This window comes from Eulemur rufifrons, chromosome 28 (assembly GCF_041146395.1).
Source record: "Eulemur rufifrons isolate Redbay chromosome 28, OSU_ERuf_1, whole genome shotgun sequence".
Taxonomy (NCBI): domain Eukaryota; kingdom Metazoa; phylum Chordata; class Mammalia; order Primates; family Lemuridae; genus Eulemur; species Eulemur rufifrons.
In genome coordinates this window covers 48,604,971-48,622,981 of record NC_091010.1, presented here as the reverse complement: position 1 = coordinate 48,622,981, position 18,011 = coordinate 48,604,971, and the positions used below count along the sequence as shown (strand labels likewise).

General features: G+C 40.4%; 1 protein-coding gene across 3 annotated transcripts in view; it reads left to right on the top strand.

The window, feature by feature from the left end:
* Positions 1 to 18,011, top strand: part of ARMH3 (armadillo like helical domain containing 3) — a 156,404-nt gene that overhangs the window by 44,972 nt on the left and 93,421 nt on the right. For all 3 annotated transcript variants that reach the window (XM_069461159.1, XM_069461158.1, XM_069461160.1), the window contains 5 exons: positions 2,436 to 2,494; positions 4,594 to 4,659; positions 5,526 to 5,595; positions 6,676 to 6,736; positions 15,267 to 15,355. In XM_069461159.1, the coding sequence (XP_069317260.1) occupies positions 2,436 to 2,494; positions 4,594 to 4,659; positions 5,526 to 5,595; positions 6,676 to 6,736; positions 15,267 to 15,355 (345 nt within the window). The remainder of the gene's footprint in view (positions 1 to 2,435; positions 2,495 to 4,593; positions 4,660 to 5,525; positions 5,596 to 6,675; positions 6,737 to 15,266; positions 15,356 to 18,011) is intronic.

Below are 18,011 nucleotides of genomic sequence, written 5' to 3'. Positions count from 1 at the left end.
TGATAGATATGTATATTAAGTTATAAGGTTTAAAAGTATAAGAAATAGCATGTTATAAAGCATAATGATGAATATATGTGAACCATCCAACTTAAAGAATAAAACATTATTCATGTTGTTGAAGCTACCTGTGTGTCCCCTCCCCAATCACTCCGTTCCTTCCATTCTGTGTTTATCATTTCCTTGATTTGGCTCTGGTTTTAAACCCTTTTTTCCCCGGGATTCTTCTTTCTTTGGTGTTGCCGCCTTACAGGAGCATCTGCTCAACCTTTAAAATAGATTTTAGGGCTGGGTGTGGTGGCTCATGCTTGTAATCCCAGCACTTTGGGAGGTTGAGGCAGGAGGATTGCTTGAGGCCAGGAGTCTGAGACCAGTCTGGGCAACATAGCAAAACTCTGTGTCTACAGCAAAATAAGAAAAAATAGCCAGTGTGGTGATGTGCGCCTGTAGTCCTAGCTACTTGGGAGGCTGAGGTGGGAGAATCGCTTGAGCCCAGGAATTTGAGGCTGCAGTGAGCTATGATCAGGCCATCGCATTCCAGCCTGCGTGTCAGGGCAAGACCCTATCTCAAAAAAAATAAAAATAAAAAATAAAATAGATTTTAGGCAAAAATTTAAAAAAATTGTGTATCTATGCATTATGCATTAGATTTAAGATTTATTTACCAAAGTCTTAACAGTTAAGACATCTGGGTGGTATGACTAAACTCAGTTTTTGTTTTTGGGGTGGGGGGAGTTTGGTGCTTTTTCGAGTTTAAAAATTTGCCTATAGTGAAATATGCCTTACTTTTGTAATCAGAAACACTTTCTTAAAGTGGTAAGATAGTTGCAAGCTTTTCTGTGGGAGTTCCTTATCAGCTTTTGGGGAAAGGGAAGACAGTGCCAGAGAAACTCTGTGGCCAAGGGAAGGTAGAAGAGTATTATGAATCTAGTTTTGCATAGGCAAGGGCATTGCTCTTCCGGCTGCCTAGGAGCTTTTTTTTTTTTTTTTTTGAGACAGAGTCTCGCTTTGTTGCCCGGGTTAGAGTGAGTGCTGTGGCGTCAGCCTAGCTCACAGCAACCTCAAACTCCTGGGCTTAAGTGATCCTACTGCCTCAGCCTCCCAGGTAGCTGGGACTATTAGCTGCGCCACCATGCCCGGCTAATTTTTTCTATATATATTTTAGTTGGCCAGATAATTTCTTTCTATTTATAGTAGAGACAGGGTCTCGCTCTTGCTCAGGCTGGTCTCGAACTCCTGACCTCGAGTGATCCACCCGCCTCGGCCTCCCAGAGTGCTAGGATTACAGGCATTAGCCACCGCGCCCGGCCTGCCTAGGAGCTTTGATGTAAACTACAGGAGGTGTCGGACAGGGATTATCATACCCTTTCTGTATTGCCCATCTCTAAGGAGAGGTGAATATATTTCTGGACTACAACCCGTACTATGCCTTCCAATTGTCAGGTTTTTAATTAATTTCATTTTTGAGGAAGAAGCAGGTTAATGTCAGGGTAAGTACTGTAAGCTAACTTCTACAGCACTCCAATCTGTTAAGAAGTCTTCTCTCCAGAGAGAACTTTAGTCTGGGTCCTGTTAAAGCTAATTTGAAAATCATGAGCCATTTGTCTGCTTTGGATCTGCTGGCATGATCATCTTCTTACCTTCATTTCACCTGCTCGCCCACAAATTTCCTGGAAAGTAAATAAGCTTTGATGGTTCTGGTAATTGGCAGTGATGGAGTAGCTCTTTCTTGGTCTTTTGTATGTAGGTATAGAGCCCTGCTATTGAGGTTGCTTTCTTCTGTAAATAACTAGGATGTGAGTTCTGGGAGACCAGGGACATTTGTCTGTTTAGTTCAGTGCTATATCTCTAGTGCCTACCACAGTGCCTGCCACATAGTAAGTGCTAAGTAAATAACTTTGGCAGGAAGAAAAATGATCAGAAGTTCACAGCTTTCCAGGTCATAATAATGTGCGCATTGCAAGGAGATGCATGGACTGGACCCTGGTCTCCAGTTAATTTCTTTCTGATTTCATTGCCAGTTTGCTGCGAACAGTCATGAAATCTTCCTACACTTTGTGTTAGGTGGGTACAGATGGTGGTACGTATAGCTAGTGGATGAGGGGGTGGAAAAGGGAATGGACCTGACTATTCAGAAGCAAAGAGTATGGCCCTAATTAGGGCCATGACAGTAGGGATCATCATAAGAGTTCAATGGCTCTCAGGAAGGTGGTTAGCTGTTTAACAGACTACCAGGATATTTAAGAAAAAAATCTGGGGAAATTCTTTTGCCTAGGATGGAAGCAAGAATTTCTCTAGTAGTACCTTGATTTTCATTCATGAATTTTGTGGAGAGAGGAAGTGTGAATGTTTCTTTTTATGATATACATCTTTGTTCTCTATTGAAACATGGTCTGAATGATTTATAGAGAAGGGTTTATTATTTTTCTTTACAGATGAACACAGGCTTCACAGTGGCAAACTCTGTCTGATTATCCTTACATGTATTGCAGAGGTAGGTCTTCCTAGCCTTCCGGTATTAGTCAGTCTCTTACAAAGCACTGTCTTTTCCTGCCTTGGTACCCCTCTAGCTCCTGACTTTTAGGGTCCTAAGGCTTGGGAGAGAAAATCTTCCTCTGTATTGTCTGTCTCCTCTCACTAGAGTGTAAACTCTGACAACAGGGACTTTTTCTCCTTTACCACTATATTCTCAGTGTCTAGCATATCGTAGTGGCTCAGTTAGCATTTACTAGATGAGCTAATAATAAATTGTGATATGATAACTGCTATCATTGAGAACAGAAAGATTCTGGCTCTTAAGAGTTTTAAACAAGAGACCTATATCTCTTTAGAAAAAATAATGCTGCCCCTTTGAAGCTGCTCACATTGGATCTTTTACATTTAGCAAAATTAAAAAGGAGCACGCCTTTAGTCCCAGCTTCTCAGGAGGCTGAGGCGGGAGGATCTCTTGAGCCCAGGAGTTTGAGGCTGTATTGCCTTTGATTGTACCTGTGAATAGCCACTGCACTCCAGCCTGGGCAACATAGTGAGACCCCGTCTCTAAAAAAAAAAAAATAATATAAATTTTACCAAAGGAGCTGAGGTTTCCTGTGAGTGAAGGAGTGGAAAAGGAGAGAATAAAGCCAGAGAGGAGAATTGGAAACTCAGTAAAGCTGGGTGGATTGCAGTTTGGTGAAGAAGTTCCACGGGGGAAAAGAAGAAATGTTTCAACTTTGTAAGAAGGCACTTTTGGTTGGACTAATTAGGCTCGAATTCACCATACATCTTGGTGACACATAGGTATGGCAGAACTTGAGTCAGTTTAGAGCTAAATTTATAGCTTCACCCTCCCTCCTTACACTGCTATTTTTATTTTTTTTATTTTTTGAGACAGAGTCTCACTCTGTTGCCTGGGCTAGAGTGCTGTGGCGTCAGTTTAGCTCACAGCAACCTCAAACTCCTGAGCTCAAGCAATTCTCTGCCTCAGCCTCCCGAGTAGCTGGGACTATAGTCATGCCACCGTGCCCGGCTAAATTTTTCTATATATTTTTAGTTGTCTAGCTAATTTATTTCTATTTTTAGTAGAGATGGGGGTCTCACTCTTGGTCAGGCTGGTCTTGAACTCCTGAGCTCAAATGATCCACCGGCCTCGGCATCCCAGAGTGCTAGGATTACAGGCGTGAGCCACCGTGCCCGGCCCTTGCACTGCTCTTTTCTCTCTTAAGAAAAAGAGTATGGATGGTCCACATGGAGTAAAGAACTCTGACAGACTTTCTTTTTTTATGGTCTTTCTGTAAAGATGACCTCCTTTTTGCAAGGTTGGGGTGGCTTGTTATAGAAGAGCTGCTCATTAGCAGTGGATCTGGTGTAATTGTTTTTCAAAAATCTTTCAAGAAAAATCTTTAAAGGAGTTGTTTTTTGCAAATTTTAAGAGTTCCTAGTAATTGGAGCCTGTAGGCATGTCAGATCCTCAAAAAAGGTCTTGGGAAAGGGCAAAGGGATGTTTATTACCAATCTATGGTTAGAAGTTTTTGATTTTCCATCAGTCTTCAGCAAAGCCAGGGATAGACGCTGCTTGCTTCCACACTGCCTATGTAGCAGTTTCTCCTGCTGTGCTGAGCCCATTCCCAGCAGAGCACAGACCTCTCTTCTTACTCCTAAAGCCTTGTGTGGAGCCTGCACATGCATCCTGCAGCCCCAGTGCAAACCTTTAAGGTGTCACAAAAAGAGCTAGCTCCCTGAGCAGATGGGAAGGAAGAGGGAATAGGAAAACAGACTAATCTCAGAATTTTCCTTAAGTCCCTGTGTCTTAATTTTTAATTTTTTTATTTTTAATTATTATGGGTACATGATAATTGTATCCTGTGCCTTAATTTTTATTGCTTTTAATTTGCTTAGAGATTTTTGACCAATTAGAGACATATGTGGAAATTATACCCCAGTAAAATCTGATGACTTAAGTAAGGTTTGACATAAAGGCTCTAGGCTCATCCTATTAGCTTTCCAATTGATCTTGAAAGTTCTTAAAGCCCAAGGATTTATATGAAGTGTGATAAATTACAGACTGAGTTTCTTAAGTATACTCTCATTCGTTTTGCTCTATATTTTTATTAGGATCAGTATGCCAATGCATTTTTGCATGATGACAACATGAATTTTCGAGTAAACTTACATAGAATGGTAGGTGTTTCTTTTGCTTCTTATTTTTTCTTAAAGGAAATTTTTTGTGTGTTGGCAGGGTTGGAATGAAATTGATCCTACCAGAACAAATGCGTGTGGAAAGTTGGGTGAAAGGGCTCTTACATGACTGCTGTTCAACAGACCCATGACTGTTGCTGGGATTTTTTTGTGTGTTGTAGTGATGTTTCTTATTTAAGAGAGGATAGAAAAATCTACAACTGTATACCCATGGCAGTGATACTGGAATGTATCAATAACATAGATTTCAACAAGGAGATGGGTCTAAGCCTTTTGTTTTCAGAATATGAAAACAATATTCATTCATTCAAAGAATATTCATCTGAGTGGTGGGGCAAATAGAATATGGAGGATCAGGGAATTTCCTAAAACTTGGAGGTATGTTTAAAAAATATCACATTGAGGTTTAGATTTGAAACTTTTGTTTTTTGCAACTACTGTTGCTCCTTCTATAGCAGCCACCATCACCACTTCTTCTTTTTATTATTATTTTACTGTCCAAGAAATATATCAGTGTACCTCTTTTGTTGTTAGTAATACCACTTGTATAGATAAAATCAAAGTAAAAACAACTACTTTCCTATTGTAGTATGTGGTATGCTCCAGTCCCCTTTGGGGATGTTGTCTTGCTGTGAATTGTATTTTTGTCACAGGCCTGCGTTGATACCTGAGAAGCATTCACAAGTCCTCCCTGCCCTACCCTACCCTACCCTACCCCACCCCTAGAAAAAGAAAGAAAAAGTAGCATCTTTGTAATAGTGATTTTATTTTTATGAGAAACATGATGATGAAGCATTGGGTGTCAGTTCAAGTACCTACTAATTTCCTTTCTTTTTTTGTGTGTGAAGCCTATGAGACATAGGAAGAAGGCCGCAGACAAGAATCTTCCCTGCCGCCCTTTAGTATGTGCAGTACTGGGTGAGTGAATATTATCAAAATTGGCATTTTTCTGTGACAGTGATAGGTTTTCATGATTAAGATGAGGAGTAGATCCTGGTTGATGCTCTGCTTCCTCAGAGAAGTTGTTACTAGTTATGTTTCTTCCCTGGCCTAAGAAACCATATGTTTGATAAAGCAACCCCAATGAATAGAGTGCTCAATAAAAGGGTACAGTTGTTCAAAGAAAAAAATCATTCTAGGGAAACAAATGGCTATGTCTAAACCTGATGTATAATTTAAATTTGTAAATGCCTTATTCCTGATCAAGATTTCAAATTCTTCCCTCCCTTTCTTGGTCCAAATTGATGTGTCAGCTGGCCAGGAGGCTTGGAGTTCAAGGTTCAGATATACGAAACTTCCTTTGAGTAAATTACGCTGAGCTGAAGCTGACAGAGCTGACAGGAAGAGGGATGTATCTTGGGTAATTTTTGTCTGCCTAGAATTCTACCTTTTCCTCAGGGGAGTTAGCTGAACTCTTAATCCCATTTCACTTGGATATTCAGCTTCAGTTACTAAATCTACTTGATTTTAGAAACAGTAATTAAGACTACATAATAAGCCTCTATTGACCCAAAGCCCCACAGACCATTTCAGTCAATATCTGTCAAACTGAGCACGATAGTGAAATGAGATAGACTGACATAACTTTAGAGCTGAGTCTCCGGTTATACAAATGTGATCCTTAATTTCATCTCTGCTTGTCTCATTGCTCTAGTCTCAGAATATGATTTCCCTCTGGCATTTTTCATTACTGCCATGGTATGAACTATCTATACAATGAAATTTTCCTTGTATCTGAATTTATTGGCAGGTCAAGGTATCTTTTTGGAAGTAGGAGAATGAACTGATTTTCTTGTTACTTTGCAAGAGACAGATGGTGAACAGTGTTGCAAAAAGTGCCTTATATAAAATAAATTTAAGTGCAGGTGAATACAGATGTGGTTAGTGGTTGACATTCAACATGAGTGCAGGGTGTACTCATAAGCTTTTTTCCCAACTCAAAGGCAGGGAATGAATTTCATTGTGATTGATTGAATTTTTCTCCTTTCACCTTTTCAGACCTGATGGTAGAGTTTATTGTAACACACATGATGAAGGAGTTTCCTATGGATCTCTATGTGTAAGTACCATAGTTCCTTTAATGTGTGCAAGTCTGTTTTAAAGAATTGAGTGACAGAAAATTTGTGATCTGTATATACTTCAAGAAAAACATATTTGTGTGTGGAGAAGTGTCAGGGAATATTTTATGGCCTGGATTTGTACATCTTTTCAGAAGAGGGCAAAGGAACAAATCCATAGTTTTTGGATTCTGCACATATCTTCATTATCCCTTTTAGGCACACTGCATGAAGAGCAGGGCTGTTGTATTAAAACAGTGTTCATAGGGGGATATTGTAATCCAAAGATACGTGATTCCAGCAGACCACTTTGTTGTCTCTGAGCTGTAGCATCAAAGTGGTTAATAGAAGTTAGAGGATAGGAAGAGGTCAGAGAGAGAGAGCTTCTGGTCCATTCTTAACCTACATTGTCCTGACAGCCTAGCTAAAGGCCTGCTAGCTAGGAAGATTATGTTTCCAGTGGCCTGGCTGGGAGATTCTTCTCCTGAGGAGATCTGATTGTCCATCACAAGTCTTTATAATAAGGACAACTAAAGGCAATGAAAAAATCATCATAATTTAAGAAAGTTTAAGCCTTAGGTTTTCTTTCTTCTTTGCCACTTCTGCATTCTTTTTCTCTTTAATATCCAAGAACAGCTGTGCCACATTAATGTGATCCCAAATATGTATATTATCTTTATTCCTTAAAAAGCATCTTAATTGAGTCTGACAGCAGAATTGGTACCTCTATATTTTGGGGCAAGAGAGCAGTTTAGTGCGTAGCAAACTCAGTGTACCTCATTCCATGTCAGGCCTGGGATCTAGGGAGGTATAAAATATTTTACTCTAAATAGAGTAGACTTCCAGCTTTTTAGACTGATTGTAGACTACATAGTCTTGGTTTCCTAGGTTTGAAACGATGATAAAAGTTTTACTTTTAGTTAAGTAGGTTACAGTTTGCATTTTTCCATACCTTTTAGGTATTTAGAAGTAAATCTGATCATTTACTTCAAAGACCATGAAAAGCTGCTTTTTTTTTTTTTTTTGAGACAGAGTCTCACTCTGTTGCCCGGGCTAGAGTGAGTGCCGTGGCGTCAGCCTAGCTCACAGCAACCTCAAACTCCTGGGTTCAAGCGATCCTACTGCCTCAGCCTCCCGAGTAGCTGGGACTACAGGCACGCGCCACCATGCCCGGCTAATTTTTTCTATATATATATTTTAGTTGTCCATATAATTTCTTTCTATTTTTAGTAGAGACGGGGTCTCGCTCTTGCTCAGGCTGGTCTCGAACTCCTGACCTTGAGCGATCCACCCGCCTCGGCCTCCCAGAGTGCTAGGATTACATGCGTGAGCCACCGCGCCCGGCCAAAAGCTGCTTTTTATAATACTTAACAGATGAGTTTTCTGCTTATTTTTTTAAATTTAATTTTTTTTTTCTGAGACAGAGTCTCTCTGTTTTCTAGGCTAGAGTGCAGTGGCATCATCATGGCTCACTGCAACATCAAACTCTCAGGCTCAAAGTGATCCTCCTGCCTCAGTTTCCCAGAATGCTAGGATTATAGGCATGCGCCACTGTACCTGGCCTTCTGCTTATTTTAGATGGGATCTCTGAACCTCAGTATCTTAGGGTTCAGCTTTGTTTTTGTTTAGAGCGTCTAGCTTGATTTACTTATGTTCTAGTTTTAGGATGTGCTATTATTTACTTTGTAGTATGTATTACTGTAGTCCCAGTTTTCTCATTTTACTAGTAAGGAAACTGAGGCTTAGGAGATTACATGCTTGCCCAGGGTTATTCTTTAGTAGGCACCATTACCTGGACTTGAACCCAAATTTTCTTACTGTAAAAAATGGGCTGTTACCATCCTTTCTAAGTTGTATTAGTTATCTATTGCTATGTAACAAACTACCCCAAAACCTAGTGGTTTAAAACAAATGTTTATCTCTTCCAGTTTCTGTGGTTCAGGAATCCAGGAGAAGCTTAGCTGGATAGCTTTGGCATAGGGTCTTTCACAAGGCTGCAGTCAAAGTCTTAGCTGGGGCTGCAGGCTTCTGAGTTTCTACTGGAGCTGGGGAATCTGCTTTTAAGCTCACTTGGTGGTTGTTGGCAAGCCTCAGTTCTTCACCATGTGGGCCTCTCCATTGGGAGAGGAGCACTGGGAGTGCTCAGCATGGGAGCTGTCTTCCCCCAAAGCAAGTAATCCAAGAGAGAAAGAGTAAGAGATCAAGATGGAGGAGCCATAGTATCTTCTATAACCTAATCTCAAGTGATATACCATTTCTATTGGTCCCACAGACCAACCCTGATACAGTGTGTAAAGGGACTTTACAAAGATATGACTACCAGGAGATGGGGATTGTTGGAGGCCATCTTGCAGGCTGGTACCACAGGTACATAGTTAGTAAATTGTATAACCAAGATTCAGACTTGTGTCTCTTTGACCTCAGAGGCTGTATATAAGTGACAAAGGAAAGATTTGTATAAGTGACTATGCTGACTGGGGCATCAGAGAAGGTATCAGAGGTGGTTATATTTGACCTCAGTCATGAAGAAACATTAGGAGTTTTCTATGTGGAAGAGTGAGGAAGAACATACCAGGTAAGGGACCAGCATGTTTCGGGGCTTGGAGGCTTGAAAGTGTGGTATGTTTGGTCAACTGAAAGTGATTTCAGATGGTTAGAGTATAGGGTACATGGGGGAGGGTAAGAGTAGAAAAAAGCTTGCCTGAGATTCAGTGGATGATGGGGAGCAGTTCAAGGTGGGGATGACATGCTAAGATTGTGTGTTCAGTGCTGTAAAGTTACAGGTATATATCTGCCCACCCAAACCCTCAAATTCCTAGCCAGTGAATCTGGTTTATGCTAATGTTCTATCCTCTACCTCCCCCTAGTTCCTAACTTCACCCCCAAAAGAGTTTTTGTATTGCCTTGCTTTCGTGGCTGCTTTTTTCCACCTGCTCCCTAATTGACTGTCTTGAGGTTAAGGAAGATGGAAAAGATAATGAGGCATCAAGTTGACAGAGGCTGGGCAGAAGGTCCCACCCTCAGGCTGAATTCACTTTTTTCATTGCTACCCATAGACATGTTTCCACATCTTCCTTCCCTACTTCCAGCTCTCTTTTCAGTTTTTGGTATTTGGAGCATCAAGTCCTTTTCAGGTGAACCTATCTGCTCCAAGCTGGGCAATGGGCCAGGTTGCTGCTCTCAGTTCTCATTATGTACTGCTTTTCAATAGTGTACAGCAGAATGGAAAATTGAAAGCAAAATGAATTTCTGCCATTTCAGATAAGTTTATAATCCTCCTAGTGAAATATGAAGAAATATGGAGTATGGAAAGACTTAATATTCAAAGCCAAAGTCTGGGTCAGAAATGAAACAATTTCACATCTGTGTATGAATGCTGTAGGTAAAGTAATGATGGGAGAAAGTGTTTATACCAAAAAAAAAAAAAAAAAGAGAGAGAGAGAGAAAGAGAGGAAGAAAGAAAATAAGCCTTGCCTGGAGCAATAAGAGGTAGGAAAACCTAACCAATTAATGTCTATTCCCAACTGTACTCCTTAATTCTTATTGCCACCCCCAGTGCTGCCATAGGATTTGGGAGTGAGGGGAAATAGTCTCCTGGGAGCGTGAACTCTCCTTTAAGTTACTCTTACGTGGAAAACTTGGACTCTTCTTAAGTCAGATATTTCTAAACCTGTGGGTAGACACCAGAAGAAAGGTAGACTTCAGTAGGCCCTATAAGATTTCAGGAGAAAGTGAAACCTGTCTTGTGTCAAAATAGGAAACTGCTACACACATAAAAGAAACCTCCCAAGAAACAGTACATTGGGAGTTAAGGCTATAGCAGTTGTTAAAATTTTCATTCTGTTTGGCAAATAGTATAAGTTATTGAAACCACAAGGCTAATGAGGTCACCTTTTGGGTGACTATGAAGACAGGAACAGGACCTAGGAGCAAAGTGAATGTGGATAGCCTCTGCACGAACCAAAGAGTGGTGGCAGCAGGGGTTGGGAATATAGGTAGTGTCTCACTGCTGCTCCAGAGTGGCTCAGTATTGGTGGGATGGCATTGTTAGCAGGAGCCAAGACTGTCCAGATCCAGGCCATGTGAGAGGTGCTGGCACCCAGGACTATACTGTGCATGGGTGGTCATGTGTGGGCAGCATCTAGCCATCCTTCCTGTCTGTGACAAAGCTGTTAGCACCAGGGACCTAATGACTATCAATCTCATGGGGAAGTTGATAGATGAGTTTGTAGATTGCTAAGGCAAATCATTGCTCAAACAAGGGCATTATTTAGCTAGTGACAAATGTATCAAACAGAAGATCACATCATAATTTCTAAAAATCAGCAGATGATTTGAAAACTATGAGGATGATTTATACTACAATTTATATCACTAGGTAAGCAGTTTTGGTACAGATTTGTGAATGTAAAAAAGCACAAAGTGTTTTTTCTATTTTCTCACTCAACAACAACGCTCAACACAGAAGACTTCTGGGACCAAATGTGGGGGGATTTTTCCCCACACACACCAAACAAGCAAGCAATTCTGCAGCGGACACCAGCTGGATATCCTCTAATTCAGTTCTAACACTATCTACCTGGAGATAGGGTTCGATTAATTTGCTACAGCAGCTCACAGAACTCTATGAAACACATTTACCAGTTTATTGCAAAGGATATTTTAAAGGATACAGTAGAAGAGATGCCTAGGGCGAGGTGTGAAAGAGTCTGGAGCCCAGGAGCTTCTGTCTCCATTGGACTTGGGGTGAACCATCTTCCCAATATGTGAATGAGTTCTTGTTCACCTTCCTGTAAGCCTTCATGTGTTTGGCTATCCAGAAGCTCTCTGAACCCTGTCATTTTGAGTTTTTACGGAGGCTTCGTTACATAGGTGTGATTGATTAAACTATTGGTTATTGGTGATCAACTTAACCTTCAGCCCCTTTACCCTCCCTGGAGTTTGGGGTTGGGGGAATAGGGTGGGACTGAAAGCCAATCCTCTAATCATGCCTTGGTCTTTTTGGTGACCAGCCTCCATCCTGAAGCTACCTGGAGGCTGCCGGCCATCAGTCAACTCAACATACAAAAAACAGTACTTTGGAGATTCTAAGGATTTTTGGAGTTGTATGCCAGGAAAAGGGGTTGAAGACCAAATATATATTTTATAGTATCACAAGATTAATTTATTTAGAGAATAAAAGGGAATTATTTTAAAAAATTTAATGTATTGATTTATATATTACTTTATATTTCTGTATGGTTTATAAAATATTTTGAATATCACTGGTGAAGATACCCACACCAATTAAGAGAGATCTGTTTACATTGTCCTCTTATTAAATCCTGTCTGAGAGGCTCCTGCAAGACTACTTAGAGCTACAGGGACTGATAACGGAGAAAGATGTGAATAATAGAGCAAGTAGAATAAGCTAACGAGGTAGCGGTGTAGGCCTATTATTGGGGGCATTCTGAAAACTGCCAGAGAGGAGTAATTTTAGGACTTTAATTTAAAGATTTAGTTTAATTCATTTGTGTCTTTTCTGGTATGTTGTCAGGTACTTTAATTCCTCTACCTCTGTGGTCCCCAATTCCCTGTCCGTGGCCGGTTAGGGACCAGGTGGAGCTCAGCCACCTCCCCACACTCCTGCCCCCATCAGTGGAAAAAATTGTCTTCCATGAAACTTAGGAATGGGGTAGGCGGGTGGGGAGCACACAGCAGGAGGTGAGTGGCCAGCTAGCAAGCGAATTTACAGCTTCTCCCCATTGCTCACATCACTGTCTGAGCTCCGCCTTCCAACCCCCCACACCTACCCTCCATCCCCCAGCCCCATCTGTGGAAAAAATTGTCTTCCATGAAACTGGTCCCTGGTGCTAAAAAGGTTGGGGACCGCTGCTGCCTACCTGATGTTTTTGGCTCTCACTCCATAGAGGGAGGTTACTAGTATTCTTTCTGTTTTCTTCTTTCTTCCTCTAAGAGGCTCAAGAAATTAACTACCCCAATTTTAGCTTGATTCTGTGAACTGTCAGATTAACACCCCACAGATTCATATGGTGTCTGCTGAAGTTAATAGAGTCTCAGGATACTCTTAGTCTCAGATTAAAGCAATAGAACCTGAGAGAGGGCCGGGCGTCGTGGCTCATGGCTGTAATCCTAGCACTCTGGGAGGCCGAGGCAGGAGTATCGTTTGAGCTCGGGAGTTTGAGACCAGCCTGAGCAAGAGCGAGACCCCATCTCTACTAAAAATAGAGAGAAATTAGCTGGACAACTAAAAATGTATAGAAAAAATTAGCCGGCCATGGTGGCGCATGCCTGTGGTCCCAGCTACTCGAGAGGCTGAGGCAGAAGGATCTCTTGAGCCCAGGAGTTTGAGGTTGCTGTGAGCTAGGCTGATGCCACGGCACTCTAGTCCGGGCAACAGAGTGAGACTCTGTCTCAAAACAAACAAAAAAAAAGAACCCAAGAGAGTCTCAACTCCACCTCTAGAAGTATCCTCTACTTGAAGCTACCATTCAGCTGAATTCCAATTGGGGTATATTAGAAAAATTACGTAAATTAAGGTGGAGAAGAGCCACTTTTTACTATTTTACTATGTCCTTTTGCTTTGTTTATTTTGTCTCTTCTATCTTTGCCTTTTCTTCCTCATTCTTTCATGTCAGAATGGTTTCAAAAGGAAGAGCCTTTTTCATTTGCCTGAAACTAGCAGGTTACTTGGGTCCAGTTTTTTAGGAACTTTACAACTTAATTATAAGACGACAAGTGCTAGTGTTTAGTTGGTATACAGTCAATATTTGTTGAATCAATGAATGAAAAAGATAGGTCTGACAGTTTCTTCTGAACCTTTTGGTTTGTGTGATGAGCCTGGAACTTAGAGGGGTATAGTCTAAGCCCTGGGCCTCTGGCTGACCAAGCCCTCCCTTAACTATCCTAATTTAAGTACTTTTAGAGCAGTGAGGATATGACAAAGTAAGACTTAGAACTTGGAGTTTATTAAGACATTGCATTTTGGGCCATTTAGAGACCTCTAAACATTGGGGGTTCCAAGGGCTGAGATCCTAGTAAATGAACATTGAATTTGTGAATTTAAAGTGAAAACAGAAAATGTAAAAGCTAGTACTCTTAAATGAGGCGTAACAGTTTATATAATATTGACTATTAAAGTGGACCTTGAATGGTTTAATCAGGAATCCAAGCATACCTAGCTATAGAATGTATTAAATTAACATTGCTGTGAGAACTATAACTTTCATTTCCTGACAATTTGGAAGACCTAGGCCACAAAGTTTTTTTTTAATAGTTTTAAAGTATATATTCAGTGTTTTTGGTTTTTTTTTTTAGTATATCCACAGGATTGTATAACCAGCACCACAATCTAATTGTAGAACATTTTTGACTTCCCATAAAGAAATCCTGTACCCATTAACAATTACTCTCCATATCTCCCTCTCTCCCCTCTTCTCCAGGCCTAGATAACCACTAAACTGCTTTTTATTTATATATATTTGTCTATTTGGAGATTTTAAATAAATGAAATCGTATGTGGCCTTTTGTGACTGGCTTCTTTTATTTAGCATAATGTTTTCAGGATTCATCCATATTATGACATGTATCATTAATTCATTCCTTATTATGGCTGATTAATCTTTTATTATATGGATATACCACCTCATTATTTATTCATCAGTTGATAGACATTGGGGTTGTTTGCACTTTTTTTTTTTTGGAGACAGGGTCTCACATTGTTTTCTGGACTAGAGTGCAGTGGTGTCATTATAGCTTGCTCAAGTGGTCCTCCTGCATCAGCCTCTTGAGTAGACTGGCTAATTTTATTTTTTGTAGAGACAGGGTCTCACTGTCTTGCTCAGGCTGGTCTGAAACTGTTGAGATGTGTATAACTGAGTATTCCAATGATCTAGAATAATCCTGTCCAGTAGAAATTTTTGTGATGATAGAAAAGTTCTATATATTTTTGCTGTCCAGTATGGTAGCCATTAGCTACATGTGGCTATTGAGCATTTGATATATGACTAGTGCAGCTGAGGAATTGAAGTTTAATTTAACTTTTGATGTAAATAGAATTTAAGTTAGTTATAAATTAAATTTTACCTAAAATTTAATTTAAATAAAAAACAAGTTTAAATAGATATAGAGATGTAAGGTCTTTAATTTTGTGTTTTGCATCCTATATCTTCCACTTTGAACAGAGTAGTCTAATTCTGGCCCACTGGTTTATCCTTCCTCCCTGGAAAGATATTCAAGGGAAAGGTATCAGAGGTGCCTAATCGATTATTTACCTATAAGTAGTTATGGCTCCCTTTTCCCATTGATAAGGGGAATGGGTAGCCTAAGCTGTGTGTGTGTGTGAGTGTGTGTGAGAGAGAGAGAGCGATTTATCTATTAGAAGAATGAATGTAGAAGTTCTGTTTTTTATAAGTATACATATTCATACATGGTGTCTTTAGCGACCTTAGCAAAGCTAGCTCACTAAAGAAAGGGTATCTGGTGAGTTGCAGTATATTCTCAGGTTTACCTCATTTTTTCTCTTTGTTACAGACGCTGCATTCAGGTAGTACACAAACTGCTTTGCTACCAGAAAAAGTGTCGAGTACGCCTGCATTACACCTGGCGGGAACTTTGGTCAGGTAACTTTCTCTCCTGAATTCATCCTCTTTTCTTATACCTTTTATGAGCCCCTAGGCTTGGGCTCAAGGTGAATTTTTTAAAAACATTTTAGTTTGTTTAGGATGCCTCTATTTTCATTTATACTTTTTGTAATTTGTTTTGACATTTTAGCCTTTTTCTAATCCAGACTTGGGCATGTCACGTATCTATTCTATACTTTTTGGCTTGCTCCTTCTCCTCCCTGTATTTATTGTCAGCTGGTAGAAACAATTGAATATTTCTTGAGTTCCAATGATTTTTCCTTTGAGCTAGAGTGAGGCAGGAGGAGTCAGTACCAACTTGGATTCTCACTTGGTTCCATTTGGTAGCAGCATATGGACTATAGGGAGGCTTCTGTGTGTTCCCTCAAAATGAGTAATATCAGGAGGAGTATCATAGGGAGAGGGGGTAGGGTGGTGAGATGGGGGGAATCCTGTTCTTTGTGTTACATCTGGCATTATTACTGTTTACAGACAGTGTCGATTGTACCACTCCCCCTATGCCAGAGACAAAACAGCAAATTACAGTGTTTACTTTTGTCTTTGTATCCATTTTGGTAGCCCAGTAAAGTCGCTGCCTTCCCTGCAGGCAGGAGGTGGCTCTTCTCTAAGGGTACAATTAATGCTGGCTTGCCACCCCTTTCTTTTGTGTGACTAAATTTGAGGTTTCGGGAAAGCAGAGGAGACATGTTTCCCGAGGCAGTCCCTTGCTGATAGGTCCTGTGGTTTTTGAGACCTGATGGTGTAATAAAGTTTTCTCCAGATGATTATAGTGATGAATGGTTGCCCACTCATGGAAGAGCTTCTCTGTATTTTCAGCAGAGTAGGGTGTGTTAGTGTCAGAGGCTTTATAAGAAACAGGTCAGTAACCCAGCCCCCTTCCATGGAATTCATCTCATTTGTTATGACATATGGTTTCCACCCAACCCAGTTTGGCTTTCTAAATTTAGTCCTCCATAATGGGAAGTAGAGATCTTTAATTAATGGATTAGCAAGTTCTTTGCATTTACTGCCTGTGATGGTGAATGGGGAGTAGGAGAATAACACTAAGTGGCAATAGTGGCATTTTGGTATTTTAGGAGAGGAGTATGATTGTATGAGAGTTTGAGACTGAAGGACTGTCAGAAGAGTTAAAGAGAGATCAAGAGATTGAAATGACTAATATTAGTAGAATTTCTTAGGTAGCAACAATTCTTTTTAATATAAAGGGCTACTGTTGTTTCTTATGGATAGTTATGTGATTGTTAGGCCCTAAATGCCTGGGATTAAAAAGAAAACACAAAAATGATGCAAATCTGTGGTTGTGGATACAGTTATAGAACTTACAAGAGTACAAATGGTTTATGTCTATAACTTGGACAAAGTTACACTTCATAGTACTAGTCAATTGGTGGTAGTAGTTGTTCCTGCCTGCTTCTTCTGATTCTCTTCTGGTTTTATTTTCTCTTTCATTCTGTTTTCTTTCCTTTCAGTCCTAGCTATCCTGTCTCTGGCCCCTGTGATCTCTTTGGTTTTTCTCCCATTCTCATTATCTGTTGTCCTCTTCCTCTTTGTCTTGTTCCATTGCCTTTTCCGCAGTGCCTTCCACATTCATCCCAGTCTGTCTCCTGAGGCCCAGGGCTTCCCGTTACTTTCCTATGTCCATATTGTATCCCTGTCCTCTTGATGAATTGACCCTTTTAACATTGTGAACTTTCTCTCCTGTCCTTTTGTTACTGTTGCCACATGTTTTATTTTTACATATGTCATAAACCCCAAAATGCATCACCATCATTTTTGCTTAAACAGGCAATTATCTTTTAGAGAGATTTAAAAAAATGTATTTTATATTTATCTTTTCCAACTCAGCATTTTGCCATTCTGGCTAGGAAATTGTGAAGAAAGAGCTCATTCTTTATCCTGTGTTGGTCAGTTGACTTTATGCTTCAGGGATTTTCTGTCATGTTCAGCTCTGTTTGTAATTATGTGCTACCTCAGAACTGATTGGTTGGCATTCTAAGGCCCTTGATGGATTGAGGGGTGGTGTATACGAATGTCATTGGTGAGGCCTGGACTGCTGCTTATTCCTAAGGCAGAGACATTTGTACTGGAATTCTCTGCCAAGTGAGGTTAGCTCCTTTAACTATATAGACTGGGTGAGCCCTCCTGGAACCTCGGCTCCATGTGTTCATACATGGAGTGTACAGTGAGATGTACAGCAGCAGGTGTTAAGGAAAGCTGCAAAATACAACGCTACATCTGATGCAGTCAGAGCCCATAATAATGTATAATATTGCATTCACTGAATACAAGTGTGGCTATGGTGGATACACCCACTCCTTGGCTGGCGCTACTCCTCATATGTTGGAATGCCCATGTTTTCACTCTTTCTTTTCCTTCTAGACTTATGGATTTGAGGGAGGTGTGTGAAACTCATCATGGCAAATATACTCAAGTATATATATCCTTGCCCATACATGTGCTGCAAATTGTATATGTACTGCAGAAGCAAGCCATGTGCTGCAAATTGTAATTGAATTTTATTTATGAGTAAGACTAGTAATGCATGTGCTGTTAGCTCAGACACACAGATGCTCTTGGGTATCTAGGAAGCAATCGGCTACGGTCCAAATGCCTTTTGTTGTTTGCAATGTGGGCG